General features: G+C 34.6%; 2 protein-coding genes across 2 annotated transcripts; both read right to left on the reverse strand.

The window, feature by feature from the left end:
* Positions 1-1,349: 1,349 nt before the first annotated feature.
* G9a (histone-lysine N-methyltransferase G9a) lies at positions 1,350-10,432 on the reverse strand. Its single transcript, XM_072909057.1, has 13 exons — positions 9,920-10,432; positions 8,923-9,847; positions 8,255-8,850; positions 8,123-8,173; positions 7,239-7,336; positions 6,506-7,148; positions 5,870-6,202; positions 5,407-5,635; positions 4,903-5,109; positions 4,262-4,518; positions 3,864-4,114; positions 3,361-3,536; positions 1,350-2,671 (listed from the first exon to the last, which is right to left on the reverse strand). Exons 2-13 carry the CDS (start codon positions 9,843-9,845, stop codon positions 2,503-2,505), a joined length of 3,933 nt encoding a protein of 1,310 aa, XP_072765158.1. The 5' UTR covers positions 9,846-9,847; positions 9,920-10,432; the 3' UTR covers positions 1,350-2,502.
* Positions 10,433-12,755: 2,323 nt separating this feature from the next.
* On the reverse strand, positions 12,756-20,861 carry LOC140675079 (uncharacterized). The gene is made up of 8 exons (XM_072909116.1): positions 20,473-20,861; positions 19,194-19,684; positions 18,766-18,945; positions 18,538-18,672; positions 17,907-18,154; positions 15,441-16,211; positions 14,857-15,153; positions 12,756-14,736 (listed from the first exon to the last, which is right to left on the reverse strand). Exons 1-8 carry the CDS (start codon positions 20,645-20,647, stop codon positions 14,601-14,603), a joined length of 2,433 nt encoding a protein of 810 aa, XP_072765217.1. The 5' UTR covers positions 20,648-20,861; the 3' UTR covers positions 12,756-14,600.
* Positions 20,862-21,364: the final 503 nt, after the last annotated feature.

A 21,364-nucleotide genomic window follows, 5' to 3' on the forward strand; every position in this document is an offset into this window, starting at 1 on the left:
TCTTCTGAAAGATCGCTTACTTACTTTGTACTGTCTGCTCAATCCGACCATGAAAGGTAGAGATCCGTTAGCTGGTTGTCATACTACGCGCTCCTCGATGATCGCCCTTAGCACCGACATACTCATTGAATTGACTGTATCATCGCCATGTATCATCGTTGGTGATCGATAACTCTCCCGGTAAGAAACAAGCTCGCAAGACGGGAACGAAGAGCTGAAATAAAAATGAGGCACTAAAATACGTACAAATAATGTAAATTGATAAAGATTGCGGATCCAAAGGTCAAGTAAACTAAAAATACCTGCAATAAATGTACGTGAGTACACATCCTGCGTCCAAGCTCCACAATCACTATACACTAACTGCGACAACTTTGGCTTGAATTTCGAGTCGGTGCGCGCCTATTGGCCAATCAGCGACCACCACCGTGGTGGTGACCGAACTAATCGCCGCTAAAGCGCGCCATTTTTCGTCGTGTAATGCATACTTTCTTTTGCCTAAAATCAGGATTAAATATATAATAACAAAAGAAATTAAAAATGTAAATCTTTTGGCTACCGAAAAAATCTCAGCACGTCGCGCGGGAAACGTCGCGTCTGCGTAGTGACTTCCTGCGCACCGACCGCTGATTGGCCAATAAGCGCGCACCGACACCGATTTGAAATTTAAGCGGGAGTCGCGGTCATGGAGTGCTTTTGAAAATGCGATAGCGTGTAAAATTATTATAGATTTTCTTCTTTCTAGATTTAAATGCGATGCATTTGCGATTATTTGCACTTTAGATCTCCGCTTATTTCGTTACCCCATTCCCATCACGCTCCTTTATTTTTTGCCAATTTTCATGCCGAAAAAATGATTTACCGAAATATCAATATTTATTTATGTCATTCTCAATATTTATGTAATTAAAGAATAAAATAATACAAAAATGAGATGATAAGAGAATAAAATATGTTTAAACAGATGAAATTACATTTCTAAGATATATAATTTATGCTATATATTGTGTATGTGAATATTTCTATAATTATAAATAATTATGGAAATCGAAACATAATAACACATGCAAATATTTGTTTAATAAAATAAATTAAAATTTAAAATATATAAGTTTTACAATTAGTAAAAAAATAATTAAGATACTTGTATGTCATTTCTTAAATTACATATTGTGCTTAAAAATTATTTGTCAACAAAATATGTTTCTTTTATCTAAAATATTTATTAAAAAAGTTCAAAAAGCTTTTGATTCATTTTCTTTTCTAATTGTTTTTTTTTTAATTTTCTTTTACTTTTGAATTAGATTCTTCTAATATAAGGATTGATATAAAGCAAACTTATGCACATGTTAAAAAGAACTATAACTTTTATTATACAAAAAAATCAATCGTTTGTACAAAAAAAAGTATATCCTTATATATTACATCGCTTGCAGTGAATCCAACATTAAACGCTCTCCTTTGAGATACGAGCAGCTAATTGGAATATTTAATACATAACTTTACAGCAAGGAACACACATGCTGCGATTATCTCGATGCCAATTCACTTAAAAGTGACAATAGTTCAATTTCAAGTATTCATCTCATAATCGCAATTCAAATAGGACTATATAACAATATTTTTTACACACAAAATATCCGCAGCTTACACACATAATAAACTAATCGTCAATATATATATATATTATGCATATCATTATCTCACTAAAAAAAAAGAAAAAAAATTGACATGACATTTTCTCATAAGTCATTACATTCTTCTCACAAAGAAGATCGGCGAAAATAGGAAACAAGTACAAGCGAGCCTGAGAAAAAATATGGACGAGCAATGATATTAAATTCTCTTTAGACTTGACTCGAAAAAATAGGAGAAAACGTGACAAAAATATTTTGTGGAAAGTATAATTATTATACTCGATATGTCTTTCGAGTCAAATCAAAAGCGATTCATATAAATTGTTATTAATCACCGGTCTAAAAAAAGTTTAAAACGGATTTTGCCTTTTAAAATCCTTTTCAAAAGTCACATAAATGTTTATCGTACACATATCGCTTGGCTATTATTATTTTCTTTAGTACTTATATATTTTCACAAACTGTATAATGCAAATGCTTTTCCTCAAATTAGATATTCTTAAAATTTATTAATAAACGATAATAAAATTGATAAACCGGCTGTCAATTTTATGTATATGGACGAACGTTCATTATTCAGCAGAAATAGTAACACGATCTTGAATACGATTCTTTCAAAACTCTGACTGTGAAGTCAAATGGCATATATCAGTATAACGTAAACGTCAGAAAGAATCAAACGCTTATCATCCCAACACCATTTTTCATTTGTACTTTTACAATTCCAAGCGCATCGCAGCATTCGATTTCGCGGCAAACCAAAATGCAGAAAATTAACGCGTGAATTCTACGACATCGTTGTCATCGTCGTCGTGTTTGCGAAAAATCGCGGATACCTACAAAATTAAACTAAATCGCATTATGGTTACGATGATGACGTTTGAGCTGCCAATACTTCTTCCTGCTGTATCTTTCTTCGATAGTTATCCAATGTAACTTGTATAGTCTTCTCAGAATAACGGCAGTTTTCGGCTCCGCAGGTACACGTAAAGGACTTGCACTTTATTATCCAGAATTTCTCGCCGTAATCGAAGCTACGAGCAAACATATCCGTATTCATTTCTCGTACGAAGTTAGCATTAAAAATAGCGTTAAAAATAAAGTGTAATTGATATATGGATGCTTTTAAATTTGAAAATACCGCCACCTTATAATCCATCATATATTTTATATTAAATGTATATAATCGCATACGTGTCCGTTAGGACTTGTATTAAAATCTTTAATATAAAAAACATTTATATATTTTAGGCTCTTTAAAAATTTCAAAATGTAGAGAAAAATAAAAAAGTAGTTTTTCATAATTGTTTTATCTTTCTAGAAATTAACAATAATACCAAGAAATTAAATGAGAAATGTAATCTGCACAAATCAGAAGATTATATAAGGATTATTGGAACAATATATTATCAAAATATCTTTATTTAATAAACAATTTACGCATTTCTACATTTATTAAAGAAAATTATATTATTATATTGTCAAAGCATATATTTAATCATGATACAAAAGAAAAGATGAAATAGAACAGAACAACAGAGATGAAAGAAATTATAACTACGTATCATAGATGAAACGAAAAACAAACGTTAAACAATTTATTAATGAAAATTCGTGTGTTTCTGTAATAATGTGTTTCTGTTAGTTTTGATATGTTTCTCAGTTAGAAATGTGTCTCAATAATTTCTTGTATCTCAGTGACTTGAACCGTTTTTTAACATACCCGAGCTCTTCGTCCGCTTCGATGTCGCGGTTGGCAAAGAATGCTATCCTCGGGAAATGCAAGTCCTGATGTTCGACGAATACTCGTACCGGTAGTAAATTCGGTGCGCATGAATGATTGATGAATCGAGCGATATTCCCATAACGTCTCGCATCTATACAATATGTTTCTCCATCCTGTGTACATGAAGTAAATTTCTTTGATTCACAATCCAGAATAATATAACTTATATATGCTACATAAAAGTAAACACGATATCGTGAAGAAAAGTATCGCAGATATAAATAAATTTGTCAAAAATATTGTTATCTAAAAAAACATCCAAAATTTCGGAATATTAATCAAGAAAACTTTTTGCATCCGTAATTATATATCTATATTAAAATTTATAAAATAATTACAGAAAAAATATATATATATGTGTGTATGAATATACATATTTTCAAGCAAACGACTTTCTTCATTTCTAAGCCAAAGTCGTGAAGAAAAAATGTAAAACTTACTCTATTATCCAAATCAAACAAGTAGGAATCGTCCTCGCGATGATCAGCTTCAGAATCAGAGATTATCTCGCCGACATATTCACAAACGTAAGTTCCTTTAGGAATATGTCGAAGAGTTCGGAGACCCCAGCCTTTCCCCTTTGTGCGAAACAATTGGAATCTCTGTGTCAATCCGTGCTGGATTACTCGATTGTTACATGTAATGCGGTTACAATCACAAGCTGGATTACACTCGAACAACATTGGTGGATCTATAACAAGATATTATTTGTTAATGTTTTTAATTTTAAAAAATCCATTTTTAGGATAATTATTGCCAGATTATAATTAAATTATTATATATTAACTAATTATTTAAAAGAATTCTTTGTTCTTAAAAATACAATATAAATAAATACCTGCATAATTGAACTCAGGTATAAGCTTTCCCTCTTCATTGTACCAACATCGCAGACTTATATTTCCACACAAACACTTTTCAGAGCTACAATTGTCCTCACAACGACAAGACTGTAATGACGTTATCGTACGATCTACGTTAATGTTACTAGTGAAGCAATTTTCTGTCACGTAAAGAAAATCAGTTGGCTTATCCTCAGAATCATATCCATTAACACATTGTATGGGATTTGTTTCCTTTCCCCGTGAAATGTCACTGCAAAAAGAATGAAGATTGGTTAAATAATTAATATAGAACAAAGTATCAGAATCATATCAACAATTAAGAAAATTATATTATATGTAAAACTATTCAGCATAATCATTTATAATGTATATAATAAAATTATAAATTTCAGTACTAAACCAAGAGAAGCAATATTTCCAACTAGAAAACATAATATAACAAAATCATAATTATTATTCATAATTATATTAAACTAATTAAAATATTAGAATAAATAAAATTTAAAATAATTATTGAAGTAATTCAATTGTTATATAAATATATATGTAATAGGATATGTAATAGGATAGCATTTATTTACTTTATTCTTTATTCCTACAGATAATATAATACTTAAAAAAATTTTATAGTTACTTTGTCAATATTTTAACCGTTTTCTCCCACATATGTTCAGAGAGTTCGTTGACCTTTGCATTCAACCTCAAAGCAGCCATAGTATCGCCATCCATGCTGCAACAGTTTACCGCGGTCTCACCAGCAGCATTCACTTCTCCTATTTTAGCACCGCGTGCTAATAATAAAACACTGACTGCATATTGATCCTGTCTAGCTGCTATGTGTCTAAAAAAATGAAAATTATTTGAAAACTAAGGTATTCATAGTTCAATCTTATATTTAAGGTCGTCTTAAGATCTCGTTCAACCAATAAAATGATGCTATGCGGCTACTTCATTGGTTGAACGGGACCTTAAGATGACCTTAAATATATTGGACCATGAATACCGGCCTAAAAAGAATTATCTCTCACAAAACTCGTTTAATTTATTTATAAAATAATTATCATCCTTACAAATATTTTTGCATCTTTTAATACAATTAGGAGCACAATTATTTTCCAAAAAAAAATGCAAAACGTACAACGGAGTATCACCGTGAACGTTAACAGCATTCACATCACAGCCCTCATTAAGAAGCATCTCTGTGATTTCAGGACTGCCGCTATATGCGCTCCAATGCAATGCTATGTTCTGCTCGGCATCTCGAATAAGCGGATCACACTTTTTATCTAATAAATACCTCGCGACATCGGCATGGCAAAATTCGCATGCCCAGATTAAACTTGTCCAGCCACCATCGTCTACGGAGTCTGCAAATAAAGATTTCGAATGTAAAACATTCATTTTATTTATTTAAATTTTGTTTAGACATGAACTCTGATCTTTCTAAAGGGAAAGTCTACAATATTTATATATTTTCATATATCATTTAAAAATAATTTAATATTTTAAAATTTTTATTATAAAAACATTTTTAAAGGAAAAGAAATATTTTTGAAAAATAAAAAAAAAGATTTTCTACTTAGATATGAACTCGGCATTACCTACTAACGTTCTGGGCACTTTACATTCGGTCAAAATGATCTTGCATACTTCTAGGTGGCCGGACTTAGCCGCCATGTGCAAAGCGGTCATGCCGTCCTCGCCTTTCAATGTCACGTCGGCGCCTGTCCTAACTAAATATTTCACCACCGCGGCATTACCCTTACTTGCGGCTAACATCAATGGCGTCAATTGATTCCTATCCATTACATCTACTTGAGCACCCGCTTGAACTAGAACGTGTACACATGAAAGATGTCCTTTATCCGCCGCTATGTGCAGACCAGTCCGATGGGCATAATCTCGGAATGTGTGATTTGCATTATAACCGCATGCTAGGAATCACAAATTCATACATCATTACATGTTAAGCTATCAAAGTATGTAAATATTTTCAACATTTGCTAAAAATATAATTTGTATAGAATCTAGATTGAAATATTCTATAAATTTTAACTTATTTTAATCTATAAATATGAAATTTAAAGAAAGTATCTTATTTATTTAAAGATTTTAAATAAATAAAAAAAATATAAAGAAAAATAGACAATTTCCAAACTTAGAACTTTTATTTCACAAATTTAATTGTTCTCTAAACAAAAATTTTTTTTATTATTTTTCATCAAAATTCCACTCACCTAATACATTTACCAATTTTTCCAGATCTCCATTCTTTACGGACGTGTAAAGACTCATAATAGTGTAACGCTCTGGTCTCTCAGTATTAATCGACGGTTCAGGTATTTTGATGATATCGGGCTTAATTAAGGGACTGGGCGGACGTTCAGCCAACTTTGTGTTGTCACCTTTACCAGGTAAACTCATCTTCGCTGAGGGCAATTTGGAAAACTTCTTACGTGTAGGTATGTATACTGGCCGTCGCATGCCATTCATCGTTACCAATACATCGTAAGCGGCAGTTTCGCTGCCACAATGTGGACACACACCCTTCTTGTTCGGATAGACCTCGCACTCGCGATGATATTGATGGCCGTTGGTGCATTGCACAAATTTGCCTTGCGAACAGAACAGGCCGCAGGAAGGGCAACAGTTGTGGCGCAATAGCCGTTCTTTATGCATACGACAAAGAATAATGAAAGGTACACGTGTACTCGGTCGCCGCATCGCCACATCGTTGCTGTCTACTTCGTTGCAGCATCCCACTATTCGGTTGTCGATCGAGTCTATCGCAGTGCAGTACAACGGCGCCCCAGAACCGGTTATCGTCACATATAACTGAGATCTTATTTGGCAAAGGCATAGCATGGATTGTACATATGTCTAAAATGGAGAAGATAAGAACCATATTATTATTGTACTGATGAAACAAAAAGATAAATGTATATGTGTGAGATGAGAGACGATACTGACCTCACTCATAATTGCCGTGGATTCTGGCTTTGACGCCTGCCCTTCCGCAGGACTTGGACTCGGGACCATACTTCGGCGAGTTCGTTTGGCTGGAATCTCTTTATTAAGGTTTATATAATTCTTAATACAACTATTTAATTACAAAAAGATAGCATATTGATAGTTTCTAAGTTTTCATAGATTTGTTTATAGGCATACAATTCCTTAGGCATACTGAATTTTGTTTAGAAATCAAAGTTTGTTACAGCAGTTAAATTTGTTTACATTTTTCATATAATAATATTGAAGAAAAGAAGCAAAATAAAATAATAGTTAAAATACCTAAAATGTCAATATTTTCTAATTGTTCTCTATCATAACTATATTAATGTAATGCAATCTGATAGTAACAGCGATACTAAAATTAGTAAAGATAATTATAGTAAAACAATTGATAGTAAACAATTAATAATAAATAGTAATGATAAAATCATTTGACAATGGTATTACAAAAAAGAATGTGGAATGCGAAAAAAAAAATTAAAAGAAATCAAAGTTATTTATAACTTATTAAAATTATGTATAAAAAAAACTTATTTTATGCAATATTATTGACTAAATTTATATACAAATATTGGAAAAAAGAATTTGTTTTTTTTTTTCATAAGAGCTATTTTTACATGCAACACACATATTTGCTATATTTAAAGAATTTTAGCTCCAAAATTACCAAAATCAAAAACAAGAAAAACTAAATATTATCAGTGTGCTATTTTTACTCTAAGAGAGTAATAATATTTAAAATAATATTTTTGCTATGAAATTTTATAGTAAAAATATTTAAATTTAAATATTATTTACATTTTATACATTTTATCTGTCAAGTTTTGAAGACAATACTTTACCTTCAGGATAATCGTTATTTTTTCCTGCTTCTGCAACGGTTGAAGAACCATCTGCAAAGTAATTTATTAATTTTAATTAAAAAACAGCTACACAACAAGAAAATATCGTCACACATATAGACATTACATCACCTCCATACGGATCCGCCTTGGCTATTTTTCGTGCGGCTTGAGTGCTTCCGCGAGGACGTCCTCTCTCCCTCTTGGGTCGACTAGCAGTAGCTGGTTTAAGGAAAGGCTTCTGTATGTCCGCCAAAGGTACATCGTCGCTGCCGGGACTGCCGATAGAATTGCCAAGTTTAATTTGTGAATCTGAGCTCCTCGTCATCGGCGATAATTTCGGCATTCCATCGAAGTCGGACGAAAATGACTGCGCATCCTCTACGCTATCGTTCATACTCTCCGATAGTATAGTATTGCGTGAGGAATCCAACATCAAGCTCTCAGATGTGCTAATGTCAGATAATAACGACGTCTCCGCTTCTTGACGAATGTCAGAGGTTTTGACTTGCGTCTGTTTTATCTGATCTTTGCCTGAAACTAGTTTCTTGGGCCGACCTGGTTTGTTATACTTCCTTTTTTTAAACTGCAAGTGTTCTTCTGTGTAATTAGACTTCTCTTTACGCGCCATGGCACTCTCTAGTACAGTACTCTTCAGAGATTCCTTACAAAGTCTTCTAGCCGAACGTTTGGGACCTGGTGGTTCCTCATCCTGAGGAATCGACTCACTGGAAATGGAGAAAACTGTTTTATAAATCTTACATACATAAATATTGAATAAATGATAAGTAAGAAAAAACCTGAGTGCTCGTAATCTAGGTCGTCCAATTCTCCTCTTCCTGGTAACTGGCGCAGTAGTTTCTTGTTGCTCGGTACCTTCTACTAGTTTTGACTCAACATTATTGGTCTCAACATTATTTTCCACAGTTTCAGACTTTTTCTGGACAGAAGGCTGCGTGTCACTATTTTGTTTCTCTTCTGCATCTTTCGCTTCATCTTCATCTACAGGTTTTGATTCTGCAATCTTAATAGATTCTTCCTTCTTCGTCTCCTCTGTCTGGGATTCCTCCGCTTGGGACTCCTCTGTTTGGGATTCCGCCACATCAGAATTTTCATCAGAATTCTCTATCTTTACAGAGACACCGCCAATCTGATCGCAATTGGCCAGTTCGTCTGGAACCAAAGTGAGATTGGACGAGCAGCTAGATATCTTGGTCTTCTTACCATGATCTGTATTCTCATCGATAGTCCTAAATGTCAGGACAATTCTAGGTATACCATTATCCTTCTTAACAGTCTCCTGTTTATTTGTTGCTGTCAAACTTTCATCTTCACTTCTGTGATTCTCCTCCGGTGTAACCTGAGAGACTGCTACATCCTCAGGGGTTGCGACCACCTCTTTGTCAAGAGTGTCATCGCATTCCTTCTCTCCCTTAGACACTTCGTCGATGATTTTCGACGGTGATGGCGATTGTGGCGTTACTACCTCTTCCGTTCCCGTTTTATCATTATCGTTATGCTTCGCCGGACTCACGCCCTTGTTGAACTCGTTCGTCATACCCTCGAGAATCTCATGAATACTGACTTTGTCGTCGACAACCCCATTGTCGGTAGCAGCGGTCGTGCCATCCTCGCTGCCACTCTGCGTTACCGGCAGCGTTCGACAACCCTCAGCCGTCGTGACGACGAGCCCGTTGTCGCCCTCGGACGCGACGTCGGCCATACCTGCGCGCAATTAATTGTTGCTACGAACAACAAATTTGCCGTAATGAGTAACGCGCACATCCAGAGACATACCTCATCCTGTCCCAGCGTTCAGTTACCGGTAGATAAGTATTCCTCTACATGTTGAAATATCCTTAGACCACGTTCTCTCTCTCTCTCTCTCTCTCTCTCTCTCTCTCTCTCTCTCTCTCTCTCTCTCTTTCTTTCTCTTCCTCTTCCTCTTCTTGTTTCTCGCAGATCTTCGGCCTTCGGCCCTGTTTTCCGCAACAATAGTCAATCTCGCATCTCACCCCGATCGCGCGTTCGTCGGCAACAAACTCGGACTCGTCAATCCTCCGCCACCGATGGCGGGACGCTGTTCCTTCTCTCTCTCTCTCTCTCTCTCTCTCTCTCACTCCCACTTTGCACCGCAGAACGTAAGACCTGTCGTCCGCGCGTGTCTCGTTGTTCTCGTTGCAGGTCCTTCCCGAACGTTGCCGAGCGAATCAAGGATTCCCGAGCCAAGCTGAACGACCAACGACTAATCGGATTGATGATCCCGGCTGTCCCGGCACGGCCCGAACGAGGCGACCGCGCTCAAGTTCCTCGCGGCGGAGCGAGAGAGAGAGAGAGAGAGAAAGATGGCCGCGCTGGCGTGCCCCGTGAGCGAGCGAGCGAGCGAGCGAGCGACGGTCGACGGTCGACGGCTGGAGGCCATATTGATTGCTCAGGGACGGCGATCCGAAGAGCCACGGAATCGTTTTCTTTCCACGATCCTATGACACTTACCGCGTCGACGCGCGTGGCGTCGGCTTTCAATGTCAGGTTGAATTAACTTTCGACAACGCGTTCAACTCGATTCTCGAGTAACACTCTATCTTACTTCGACGGTGAGGGACAAGAAGAGGGAGCACACGGCCATTATGAGGCCATCGCTTATGTAGATAAAATTCTCCGGTCCGGTCTATTTTGCATAAAGTACGTACACATGTTTTAAATGTACGTTCGGATCTAACTTGGCTGAAGTAAATCTTCCCTCTCTGTCTGTATCATATGTACGATACAAGAAATGGACGAAGAGCTATTAACTCTTAATTATACAATTCAAACGCATATGTATTATGTATATATATATATATATATATATTATGTATATATATGTATACACGTTACAATCGATTCTCGTAAGTTGTTTTTATCGCTCAGTATCTCAATAATTCTTCTAGTATAATTTTCTTTTAAAAAATAAATAGATTAAAATGAAAGTTGAAGACACGAAATGTCACTTCTGTGGAATATCCAATATCAGCTGATCTTTAATGTTAAACGTTTATGATGATATATCAGCATATTACATAATTTCATAAAGAAACATTAATTTTTTTATCTCGATTCGACTATTTTCGCTCCTTTATTTCTCGTCATACTTTAATACTTTAATACTTTAATTTATCATATCTGTTTGCTCTAACAATAACAATGTCCATCTTTTGCATCATCTAGGGACGTTCGCGTGTTTATCGCATGTTTGCGGTGTAAAACGGGAGGACGTGGCGTTTAATGACTTACAAAATTCGGTAGTGGCGTAGAACGGCCACTACCAGAGATTGACTTTCGTAGAAGAATGCAAATTAATGCGATCATGACATATAGCGGAGCATAGAGTTGAAAAATCCATTGCCGTTCAATGCGCAATGAGCCGTCAGCAAAAAAGTTGCTTAGAGATTACGTGGCATGATACGATAAAAATATACGCTGCGGCCGAACACTTGACATTAATATGTAAGAATTCCGAGCACTGTAGAAGATAAAAAAAAAGATACAACATTTCGAATGACGTTACACTTTTTTTCTAAAATTAAAAAGTAGGAACACATTTTTTTCAGAACCAAAAATGTACGAGTAATAAGCTTTTATTGGCAGAAATTTAAGTCGTATTAGATTTTCAAGATTGAAATCTTAAGATTTCTTTTATAACACCTATTTATTAACACCTCTATAAATTCTATACTTTATATATTTCTAAGAAATATATACTTTTCATCTTTCAAAATTAAAGATTTTTAATTTTCAAAATCAGTATTGATATACAAATCTTGATATATTTTTTTTGCTTATCTTAGTTTTCTTTTTAAATAAATATAATTTAATTCTTTAGTAAATTTTAAAGTATGTCATGGTATATTCTTATCTAAGTATTTCATCTTATCTATTTTGCTATGAGGTAATCATGCATAGCATATGGCAGTGATAAACATAGTATATGTAGTGTATGTACTTTATTGAATTAAATTTAAAAGAAACATACTTTTCTTTCAAAACTTAATATTTATTTAGATAGAAAAATTGATTAAAACAAAAGTTTAATGATAATAAATTAATTAAGTTATATATATTATTAAATTAAACTCATAAAAATATTTTATTTAATTCTTTGATAAGATGAAATGAATTCTGTACAGTACATAGTAAATTCTTATCTATTACACATTATATATACCGAATATAATCATATCATAAATTGATAAGTGCTCCCAACTACTCCCAAGTTAAAAATAAAAAATTGAATAGATTATAAAAAAATTACATTTTTATATGATTGCAATAATTAATAAATACAATTATTAATAAATACATTAATTAATAAAGTTTACTTTATTTTTTTTTTTAATTTATAAATTTATATTATATTTTTCATTGTTTTTATCATAATGAAATGAACATATATATATATATATATATATATATATATATATATATATATATATATATATATGTATATATATATATATATACATATATATATAAATAATTTTTGATTGAGGATAATAAAAAATATAGCCAAAGGAAAGAATAAAAACTTTTTATAGTGTTTATAGAAAAATATCGCAGTAGATAGGAAAAAAAACATGTGGAAAAATATGACTTTTTCGTATAAATATAAGTTTATTTACATTGCAACAGATCCTTTTGTCAAATAAATGACAAAGGTGATTACGAGTGTAGACTTGAACATAATTAAGGATTATAAATGTTAATTAAAAATAATAATTACAACATTCTAACCATGTATTCGTGTGTATGTGTATTATTTGTATGTATGTATGTATGTGACGCATTGCACGCCTTCCTGATTAAATAATTAATATACATTCGTGCCTCGTAGTAGAACTCTACGACACGTGCTGCTGCAACATTATTGTGCTTTCGTTTTCTTTTTTTTTTTTTTTTTTTTTTCTTTCGTTACAGAGAAAAATCAAGTGTGAATGATATTAATATCTCTCTCGGTTCGATTCGCGCTATCGATCTCGACACTTGTGAACTATGTATCGTGATTGACTCGCGCTCTCACATTTAATATTACTTTATATAAATAATACAATAGTCTCTCATATAATAATTAGTATTAATAATAAAACGTGGAAAAGTCGCTTAGAGAAAGAGAGAGAGAGAGAGAGAGAGAGAAAGAAAGGGAAAGAGAAAGTTTACAAGATACACTTCAAGGCCATCCGAAAGAAGACAACGAATTTCGTTGCGCGTTTATTCTTTCTCTCTTTCTCCTTCGTATGACAAGATTCTCAAGATTGACTGAAAAAAGCGTAAACGAAGAACGATAGGAACGGTTTACGCATTTTCATGTACAGGACGACCCCATTATATTCTCTTCGTATATGCGTATTGATACATTCACATGTATTGATGCATTTTTTTAATTTTTTTAGAAAAAACATTGCGGCTTATCACTGTTAATGCCACACTTCTCCAACACGTATATGTATTTCTTTAATACCCAAGCGATATAAAAAGTTGAGCATCGTATTTTTCCTGTTGCGTACCCTCGATAATTATACGTCAAGAGGATTATTGATGAAAGTATAGATTCGCGTTTCGTGACAGCGAAGGAAAACCGTGTAACCGTCCACAGTTAAGGTCGTAGTGCGAACGTCTCCCTCGGTTATGCAAAACGGGTTTCAGAGCATTGCTCGGTTAACATTAATCCTAATTAAATTAATTGCTTTCTTCCTATTTAAATCGCGAAGAATAGTCAAAGTGAAAAAAATGGCGATAATTTACGTCAATAACACTAAATCTTATAATTAAAATCTTTTTGAGAATCGAATTATGCAACTTTTTTTGTTTCCCTTGATCGTTCTTGTGTAGAAAATAATTCATTCTAACTCCTTGTTAGAATTAATTAACCGAGACTTAGCTAAAGGCTACTTAACCATGTAAAAGTTTGTGTTTACGAGTTTAGCGTGTGAAGCGTTTTAAACTCGGAAAAACACGTTTCTTTCTACATTCTAACATCAATAAGAAATTCAGAAAATATTTTTCAATTAGAAACCTGAAATATTCACTAGCTCGCTAGTAAGTCGTCAAATGTCTTAAGGCAATTTTCGAGGTTTGAAGCATCCGTAAATTGAAAAATGTTTGAGATTAAATTAAGATCAAATACTTTTTCATAATTTCAAAATTCAGCCGTTTCGCACGCTAAATCAACGTTCTTTCGTACAATAGTGTTCAACTTGCGTACAACAGAATCGCGGCGGCTCGAGTATTAAGAACATGTTACTCCATGTTCTTTTTTCTTAGCTTATAACGTTCGAGAACATGTTCCTTTTTTTGCGTACACATTCTGTAACTCGCTCTGTGCGCGCAATCTCAAGTAATCTAGCTACTACGTAGTGCACGTGATCGCTGTCCGGGTGTCCGTAATCGCATATGGCACCAACAAAAAATAATAATAATAAGGCTTAATGATTGTAGCGGTGGGTTATGGCGGCGGAGGTCTCCTTTGAGGTTCGGGCGTGTAGCGCAAACGAGCTCGCACGTGCTGCGGACTGCCAGGCACCGAATTGCTCTCTGATAATCTCCTAGGCGGTGGTTGAGGCGGAGAAGGCGAGACGTACCTTGAAGAAGCCAAATAATTCGTCGTACATATTTTTTTCATATCGTTGAAAATTGATATACAAATAATAATTGTAAGATGTTATCTTTTTAGCAAATAAACAGTGATTAAAAAAACATACCTTCGCGGACAAGAAGGAGACGCCTGATCGATTAAGTTCCTCCTAAGGGCAAGCGGGGACTCGCCGCGACTTAGTCTCGGTGGTGGTTCCGGCGAAGGAGCGCGTTCGCTACCGAGTCTGAGGCGCACGTAAGACGCGAAACGCTTCTTCGCGGACTCCTTGCCAATAACCTGCTGCGATGGCATCGTCAGGGATGACGGTGGTGACTCCTGCTTCAGCTGATGAGCGAAACGGGAGATCAACAATTGCGGACTAGTGGAGCCATGGGATCCCTGCGGCGGTGGTTCCGAAGGAAACCTGTATCCAAAAAAAAAAGCAAGCAATAATATATTTATTATATTTCTAATATAAAATCTTTTCTTAGCAATTAGTTGTAGAAAAAAAATACACATGGTTTTTCATTAAATGATTATATACATAAATATATATAACAAATATTTATATATGAAATATGTTTATAAACTAATTCTATAAATGAAATTATAAAGTATGTTAGTTCATATTAAGCTGACAAGAGGAAACTGATTAAAAAGACTTATATATCAAAAGATAATAAAAAATACAAATTAATCGATTCGAATTACCTCTTGCGGTTGATCATGGGACTACCGTAGATGTCCTGCGTCTGTGGGTAGGTTTGTGGTGCCGAGGGTTGCTGTGACGGCAGTTGTGCGAGTCGTTGTTGGAAAAATGGCGAATAACGGCCACCACTATCACACATGACAGGTGGTGGCGGTTGAATGACAGGCGGATCAACATTCTCTCGCCGCCAGGGCGAGTAATCTCTGGCGAAGGGACTCAGAGATCTCGAGACACCTCCTTGCCATCGATCTGTCTTGTTGCCACTATCACGTTCATCATAGCGACCAATGCGATATGGAGAATAGGGTCGATCTTTGTTGTCCAGGTTGGTGTCTTGCGCCTTATAAGGAGAGAACGGCCTCGTCGTTGTCATCTCCTGTTTATTTTGGCCATTCGTTGTCGCGCAGCGATTTGAGGAATAATCATGCTTGATGATCTGCTCATGTTGCCGGTAAGGCGAGTAGGGCCGCGGCGGCAGATTCGATTCTGGCTGATCCATCGCGGCATCCTTAGATGCCGGCGGCGAGAACGGCCGGGCGATCTCCTTTCGGCGAAGAGCATATGGACTATAGGACACATAGTTCGTGCCGTTCTCACTATTGGAGCGTTGATGAAACGGCAAAAAGCCGGAATTCGGCGATTCTCTGAAGCTGCTATTAATGTTGCTCCTCAGGAAAGCCGGCACTTCGGATTGCGCCCGAAGATGGGCTGTCTGTTTCAAAGACACGTGACCCGAAACTCGCTGTTGTTGCATGTGTCCTGGTAACCTGAAACTGGATTGCGGTCTGGATAAATTTTCTTCGAGAATACAATTGATATCTATCAGCGTGAAAGTGCGATTTCTCTCTCTCCCTCTCACTCTTTTTAATTTTTTCAATACGTATATATGTATGTGTATGTCAGTATTACCCAGTAATTACCGTATTGTGATGATTCTGTAAAAAATTTTAGCTTAGGTTTAAAGAAGTTAATAGTTAGAGCAAAGCATTAATCTTTAAATGTGCATGCAATAAACACACAAACGAGAAAATTCTCTTTATAAGATATTCTTTGGTACCAGATTGCATATGTCAGACCTATAAATCACGCCGAAAACTTTCATGTAATATCATAGAGCATCTTTCTTGTCAAATAAGTCAAGTAAGTTGGGACGAGTTACATGTGATAATTTAAAATAATAAAATTTTGCACTAAAGTACAATGTAAATCGATGAATATTTTACTGAGAAAATTTTTAATATCTAAAGTAATATTTAATGTTTAAAAAGTAATATAATTAAAAACTTTTTTATTAAAATATGTATATGATTTCATAATCTTCTTTAGCAATAGTTATATTAATCTCGCCCTAATTTGCGATAAGCAAAAATTCACTACTGAAAAAAACAATACATAAACTGCATAAAAAAGAAAAGTGGCGTGTGTATGGGGAAGAATTATGCGTGCATTGCGACAAACGAAGTCTAATAGATCGTTAATCGCAATAAGAAATAGGTGAAAAAAAGAGAAACGAAAATATATTGAAATAAATAAAAAAACAATGCTTACCGTGAGTGAGGGTTGAAGGATGGGGTGTGTAACAGGCGCGTGCACAAACCAAACAACTCGAAATGAAAATTGGGCAGATATTTGGGTACTCTGAGTAGTAGTAGAAGTAGTAATAGTAATAGTGGAGTGGTCTGTTTTACCTTTTTTTTCTTATTTTTTTAATCTCTTTCGGGAATCTTAACCAGTTTGTCCAGGAAGGAGTGGAAGAGGGAAGGGATGAAGAAATGAGAGAGGAAAGGTATGCTACGCCGCACTGCCTCCCTCAAGCTCAACGCTGCAACACAATTCAACACGCACGCAAACTTATAATTTGAAAAAATAAACTATAAATGTCAAAAAAAAAATTTTTGAACAAAATAGTAGCAAAGTAAATTATATACTTGTATATATAACGGAAATATGTAAGTGTGTGTTTTGAGTATTTTGCATTTTCTTAAATTCACTGACAAATTCACAAATCGCAATATTAGTTGCATCAATAGATTGAAAAAATCGATATACAATTAACAATAGAATCCTCTGATTAAAAGCTGGAAACGTCACAATGCCAAGACTTTTCGCTAATATCCAATAACAAGTCAATTCGTAAAACGTTTTGTTCAATTTTGAAATTGTTTTGATACCAATGATATCTGATTATAAAAATATGTTAAGTATGTGAGATTTTTGCAAATTGTTCGTAAAATATAATTACATCTGGTTATTTTCAAAAGATAAAAAAAGAGATAACCAAACCAAAGAAATCAGTATATTTATTAGTTAGGAATCTCATGCCGTGTTTAAAATTCGTAATTTCGTTGTCAGACTAGCGTTATCAACAAATATATTATCACCCTGACCATCTTATCATGTGATATTAAGTTTCCTAAATATCAATTTCTAAGAAAAACAAACAGCAATTAATGAATCTTAGTTCCCACCTTGGTTCTAGCTGCCGCATGACTTTGCCGAACCACTGGAAACCGGAGTTCGTTAAAGTGGAATTTGTCTCGACATCTTGTGGAACATCATACTTGCGGATAAACGGGTGTTCCATAAGCTTGTGGTATTTGGGTCGATGCTTGTAATTTTTTGTAAGGCAGCAACTGACAAAGCTCCTAAACTCCTTGGAAAAGGGCGCATCCACTGGAAGAGACGGAGGATCGTCTTGTACTACTCTGCTCAGTACCTATGAGTAGAGAATAGTAAATGTAAGTAAACAGAATGTGAGTAATAAACAGAGTAATAAAAAAATTGCAAAATATAATTTCTTGAAAGGATATAGTGTGTGTATATATATATATATATATATATATATATATATATATATATATATATATATATATATATTATATATGAAATTTCAATATCGAATTCGATCAACATCAAATTAAAAAAACGAAATAATCATTTTGTGATACTTATATAATAATCTAATTATTTATAGATATAATATTTTGTCCATATATATTTATTTATAACATTTTGCAAATAGAAATGGAAGAATTCAAAAATTATTTTTTTTCTATATAGATAAGTTCAAATGGAAAGAATAAAGAAAGAAAAGCTTACTTCAAAATCAGTCTTGCAGTCTCGATAAGGAAATACTCCCGTAGCTAGTTCCACTAGAGTAATGCCTAGACTCCACACATCCGCCCTTATATCATAATCTGGCTTAGTAGGATCGGGTGGGTCTATTCTTTCAGGCTATATAAAAAAACAGTAAAAATAGAGTTTTTCACTTGTATATTATATAAAAAATGTAAACATTCTTTAACATCGTGATTTATGTGTACTTACAGCCATGTACGCCGCACATCCAGCGCTTCTTGTCTTTGCTTTACTGTCAACCAATCTACCGGATATCCCAAAATCGCAAAGTTTCACTCCTCCCGACTCATCCAGTAATATATTACTAGGTTTCACATCTCTATGAATAACACCATGTTTTTCTTTCAGGTACGACAACGCCTTTACTGTCTAAAAAAGAAAAATGGAATAAAATCTTTTTTATAATTCCAGAGTCATTACAAAAAATTATTCAGAATATTTTAATTCAAATTTTAAGATAAAAAAATTGCAAAAATTATAATTTTGTTATAAATATATAGATTTGTTTTTTACTATATATAGATTTTTTACTATCTTCCTAAAAATCTTTTGAAAACTGTGTTAAACATTTCCAGATAATAACTTTGAAATTCGAGATAAAAACAAAAGAAACTTACTGCTACTGTAACTTTGCCTAAGAAATCCTCAGGTATCGCTTGTCTGCTGCGCTTCAATAGCTTATCCAGACATGTTGCCATCAGCTCCATGCAAATCCATACGTCAGATTCGGTAATGAAACAGCCTAGGCACTGTACAATATATGGACAGTCATGTGATTTGAGTACAACATCAAGATCCATGATTATCCTCTTGTTCTCCTCTGTATTTCCAGAACGTCGCATCTGTTTTACAGCAATCACCACACCACTGGGTTTGTGCCTCATTTTGACAACATGTCCACAGGTACCATTACCAAGTTCGCCTAAATGCTCCAAATCTTTCATCTCTGTCTGATATCTTTGGCCATTAATGTTTAGGATACCATTCATCTTCATGATCTCTTGCAACTTTGACTCAAACTCGCTGTCATGTTTCTTTGGTGGTATTATTTGCGATACTGGTAAATCCAACTGTCTTCTAGGTCGTGTCGGGGTACCCATATCTCCGACTATCGAGAAATATGTCTATTATTTTAATGTACAATATAATGTGCTTTAAGTTTACTCTAATTCTAGTTATAGTTTATATGTTGACAATTATAGTTTATATGCGTATATATACATATGAAATATACGCAAATAAGTAAAATAAATCTACAATGTACTTAAGAAATAATTTTTGAGTTTATAGATTAAAAAGTATTTTAATTCCAAAAGCTTAAACTCATATTTAATAAATTTATATGTTAATTAATATAAATTTATATCTAAATATATAATTTATTTATTTATTAATATAAAATTATATTAATCCATTCAATGTTTTGATATTTACCTTTAGTATTGCAACAAGTTTTTAACATTATTTGATATCAGAATTGTGTTTTTTATTAATTATATATATTAACTACATTTTAATATATTACATAACAATAAAAATGTTTAAGATTTAACTCTAGTTTAACAAAAACAAGCAAATGGAACTTAATAAGATCCATGTTCACAAAATGCAGATAAACAAAAGGGATAAAAATAACCGAGAAGCAATCTCGTAGAAGAAATATTATTTTATCATCCATTATAGACATGAAAAATATATCGCTAGTCGTCAGGACGCGGAAATTCGTAAGATCAACAATGGTCAACAAATCGAAACGATCAACATAACCTGTATATACATAATCGTACGATCGTGTAACCGCGACGCGTCATCGAGGGGATATCGATCAGGGGAAGAAAAATCCATCGTCGAAGAGATTCGCGAGGATTCTCCTTTAGCTTAGAGCAACGTGCTTACGTTGTCGAGGTCTGCGAAGCGCGGGACTTGACACGGGGCCCGTCGACGGGTGCAGCAGACCCGTGTTCGGGTGTCCACCGATCTCGCCGCCCTGCCTGTCCCTGTCCCGCGACTCGTTCTCCGCTCGCAACCGTTCCTCCAGGCTCATGATCTTCTTCTCCAGAGTGCTCGACATCGCGTCCGCGCGCGCGCGCGCGGGCCTCTCGACGCGGCTACGTGTTGCGTTGTGTCGCACTCCACACCAACACCAGGCTCACCGGACTCGCCGCACCGTCGTCGTGCACCTGATATTTGACAATTTTCGCATCACTCTACGCCGCTCTGTCTGCCCCTTTTTGGCAGCGAGCACTGCGCCGCCGGTCCGCACTCCGCACGCGTTCGCAGGTCTGCCAACCTCGTAACTCGTGACTCGTGATTCGTGAGCGAGCCCGCGCTACACGCTCATAATTACCGCTCAGATTAGGTTAGGTGTTTCATTATTTATACATGTAATTATATATATTAATTTTTTTAGCTGGACTCTGAATGGAATCAGATATCTTTTAAAGTTCGAAAGCAAAGAAAAGAAAATGAAAAATGCAAAAAGTTGAGCTAAAAAAACAAACTTTATATCGCGTTTATCTTATAAATTATTTCAATCATTATTTAATATTTTAGCACATATAGAATTTTACGAGGCGACATGAATGATTCTCATTTTTACAACTTTTTATTGCATTGTAATATTTATATACACTCTTTAAAACATTTATTATTATTGCAATAAGAAATTTTAATATAACTTTGTCGAAAAACTGATTCGCTAATATTGTGGGAAATTTTTTTGAAATTTAAAAAATTCTCTATTCGATAGCCAATGGCTGCGTTCAGCAGAGAAAGCAAATTAGTGAGC

Source organism: Anoplolepis gracilipes, chromosome 17 (genome assembly GCF_047496725.1).
Source record: "Anoplolepis gracilipes chromosome 17, ASM4749672v1, whole genome shotgun sequence".
Classification (NCBI taxonomy): domain Eukaryota; kingdom Metazoa; phylum Arthropoda; class Insecta; order Hymenoptera; family Formicidae; genus Anoplolepis; species Anoplolepis gracilipes.

Excerpts from the sequence above, each read along its gene's own strand:
- G9a (XM_072909057.1), bottom strand. The coding sequence starts at position 9,845 with ATGGCCGACGTCGCGTCCGAGGGCGACAACGGGCTCGTCGTCACGACG. Across the intron at positions 8,851-8,922 it reads CCTAGATTACGAGCACTCAG|TGAGTCGATTCCTCAGGATG; the intron begins GTTTTTTCTTAC and ends CTCCATTTCCAG. Across the intron at positions 5,636-5,869 it reads AGTGCCCAGAACGTTAGTAG|ACTCCGTAGACGATGGTGGC; the intron begins GTAATGCCGAGT and ends CTTTATTTGCAG.
- LOC140675079 (XM_072909116.1), bottom strand. The coding sequence starts at position 20,647 with ATGTCGAGCACTCTGGAGAAGAAGATCATGAGCCTGGAGGAACGGTTG. Across the intron at positions 18,946-19,193 it reads TAGGCAAAGTTACAGTAGCA|ACAGTAAAGGCGTTGTCGTA; the intron begins GTAAGTTTCTTT and ends TTTCTTTTTTAG. Across the intron at positions 14,737-14,856 it reads TCTCCTTCTTGTCCGCGAAG|GTACGTCTCGCCTTCTCCGC; the intron begins GTATGTTTTTTT and ends GGCTTCTTCAAG.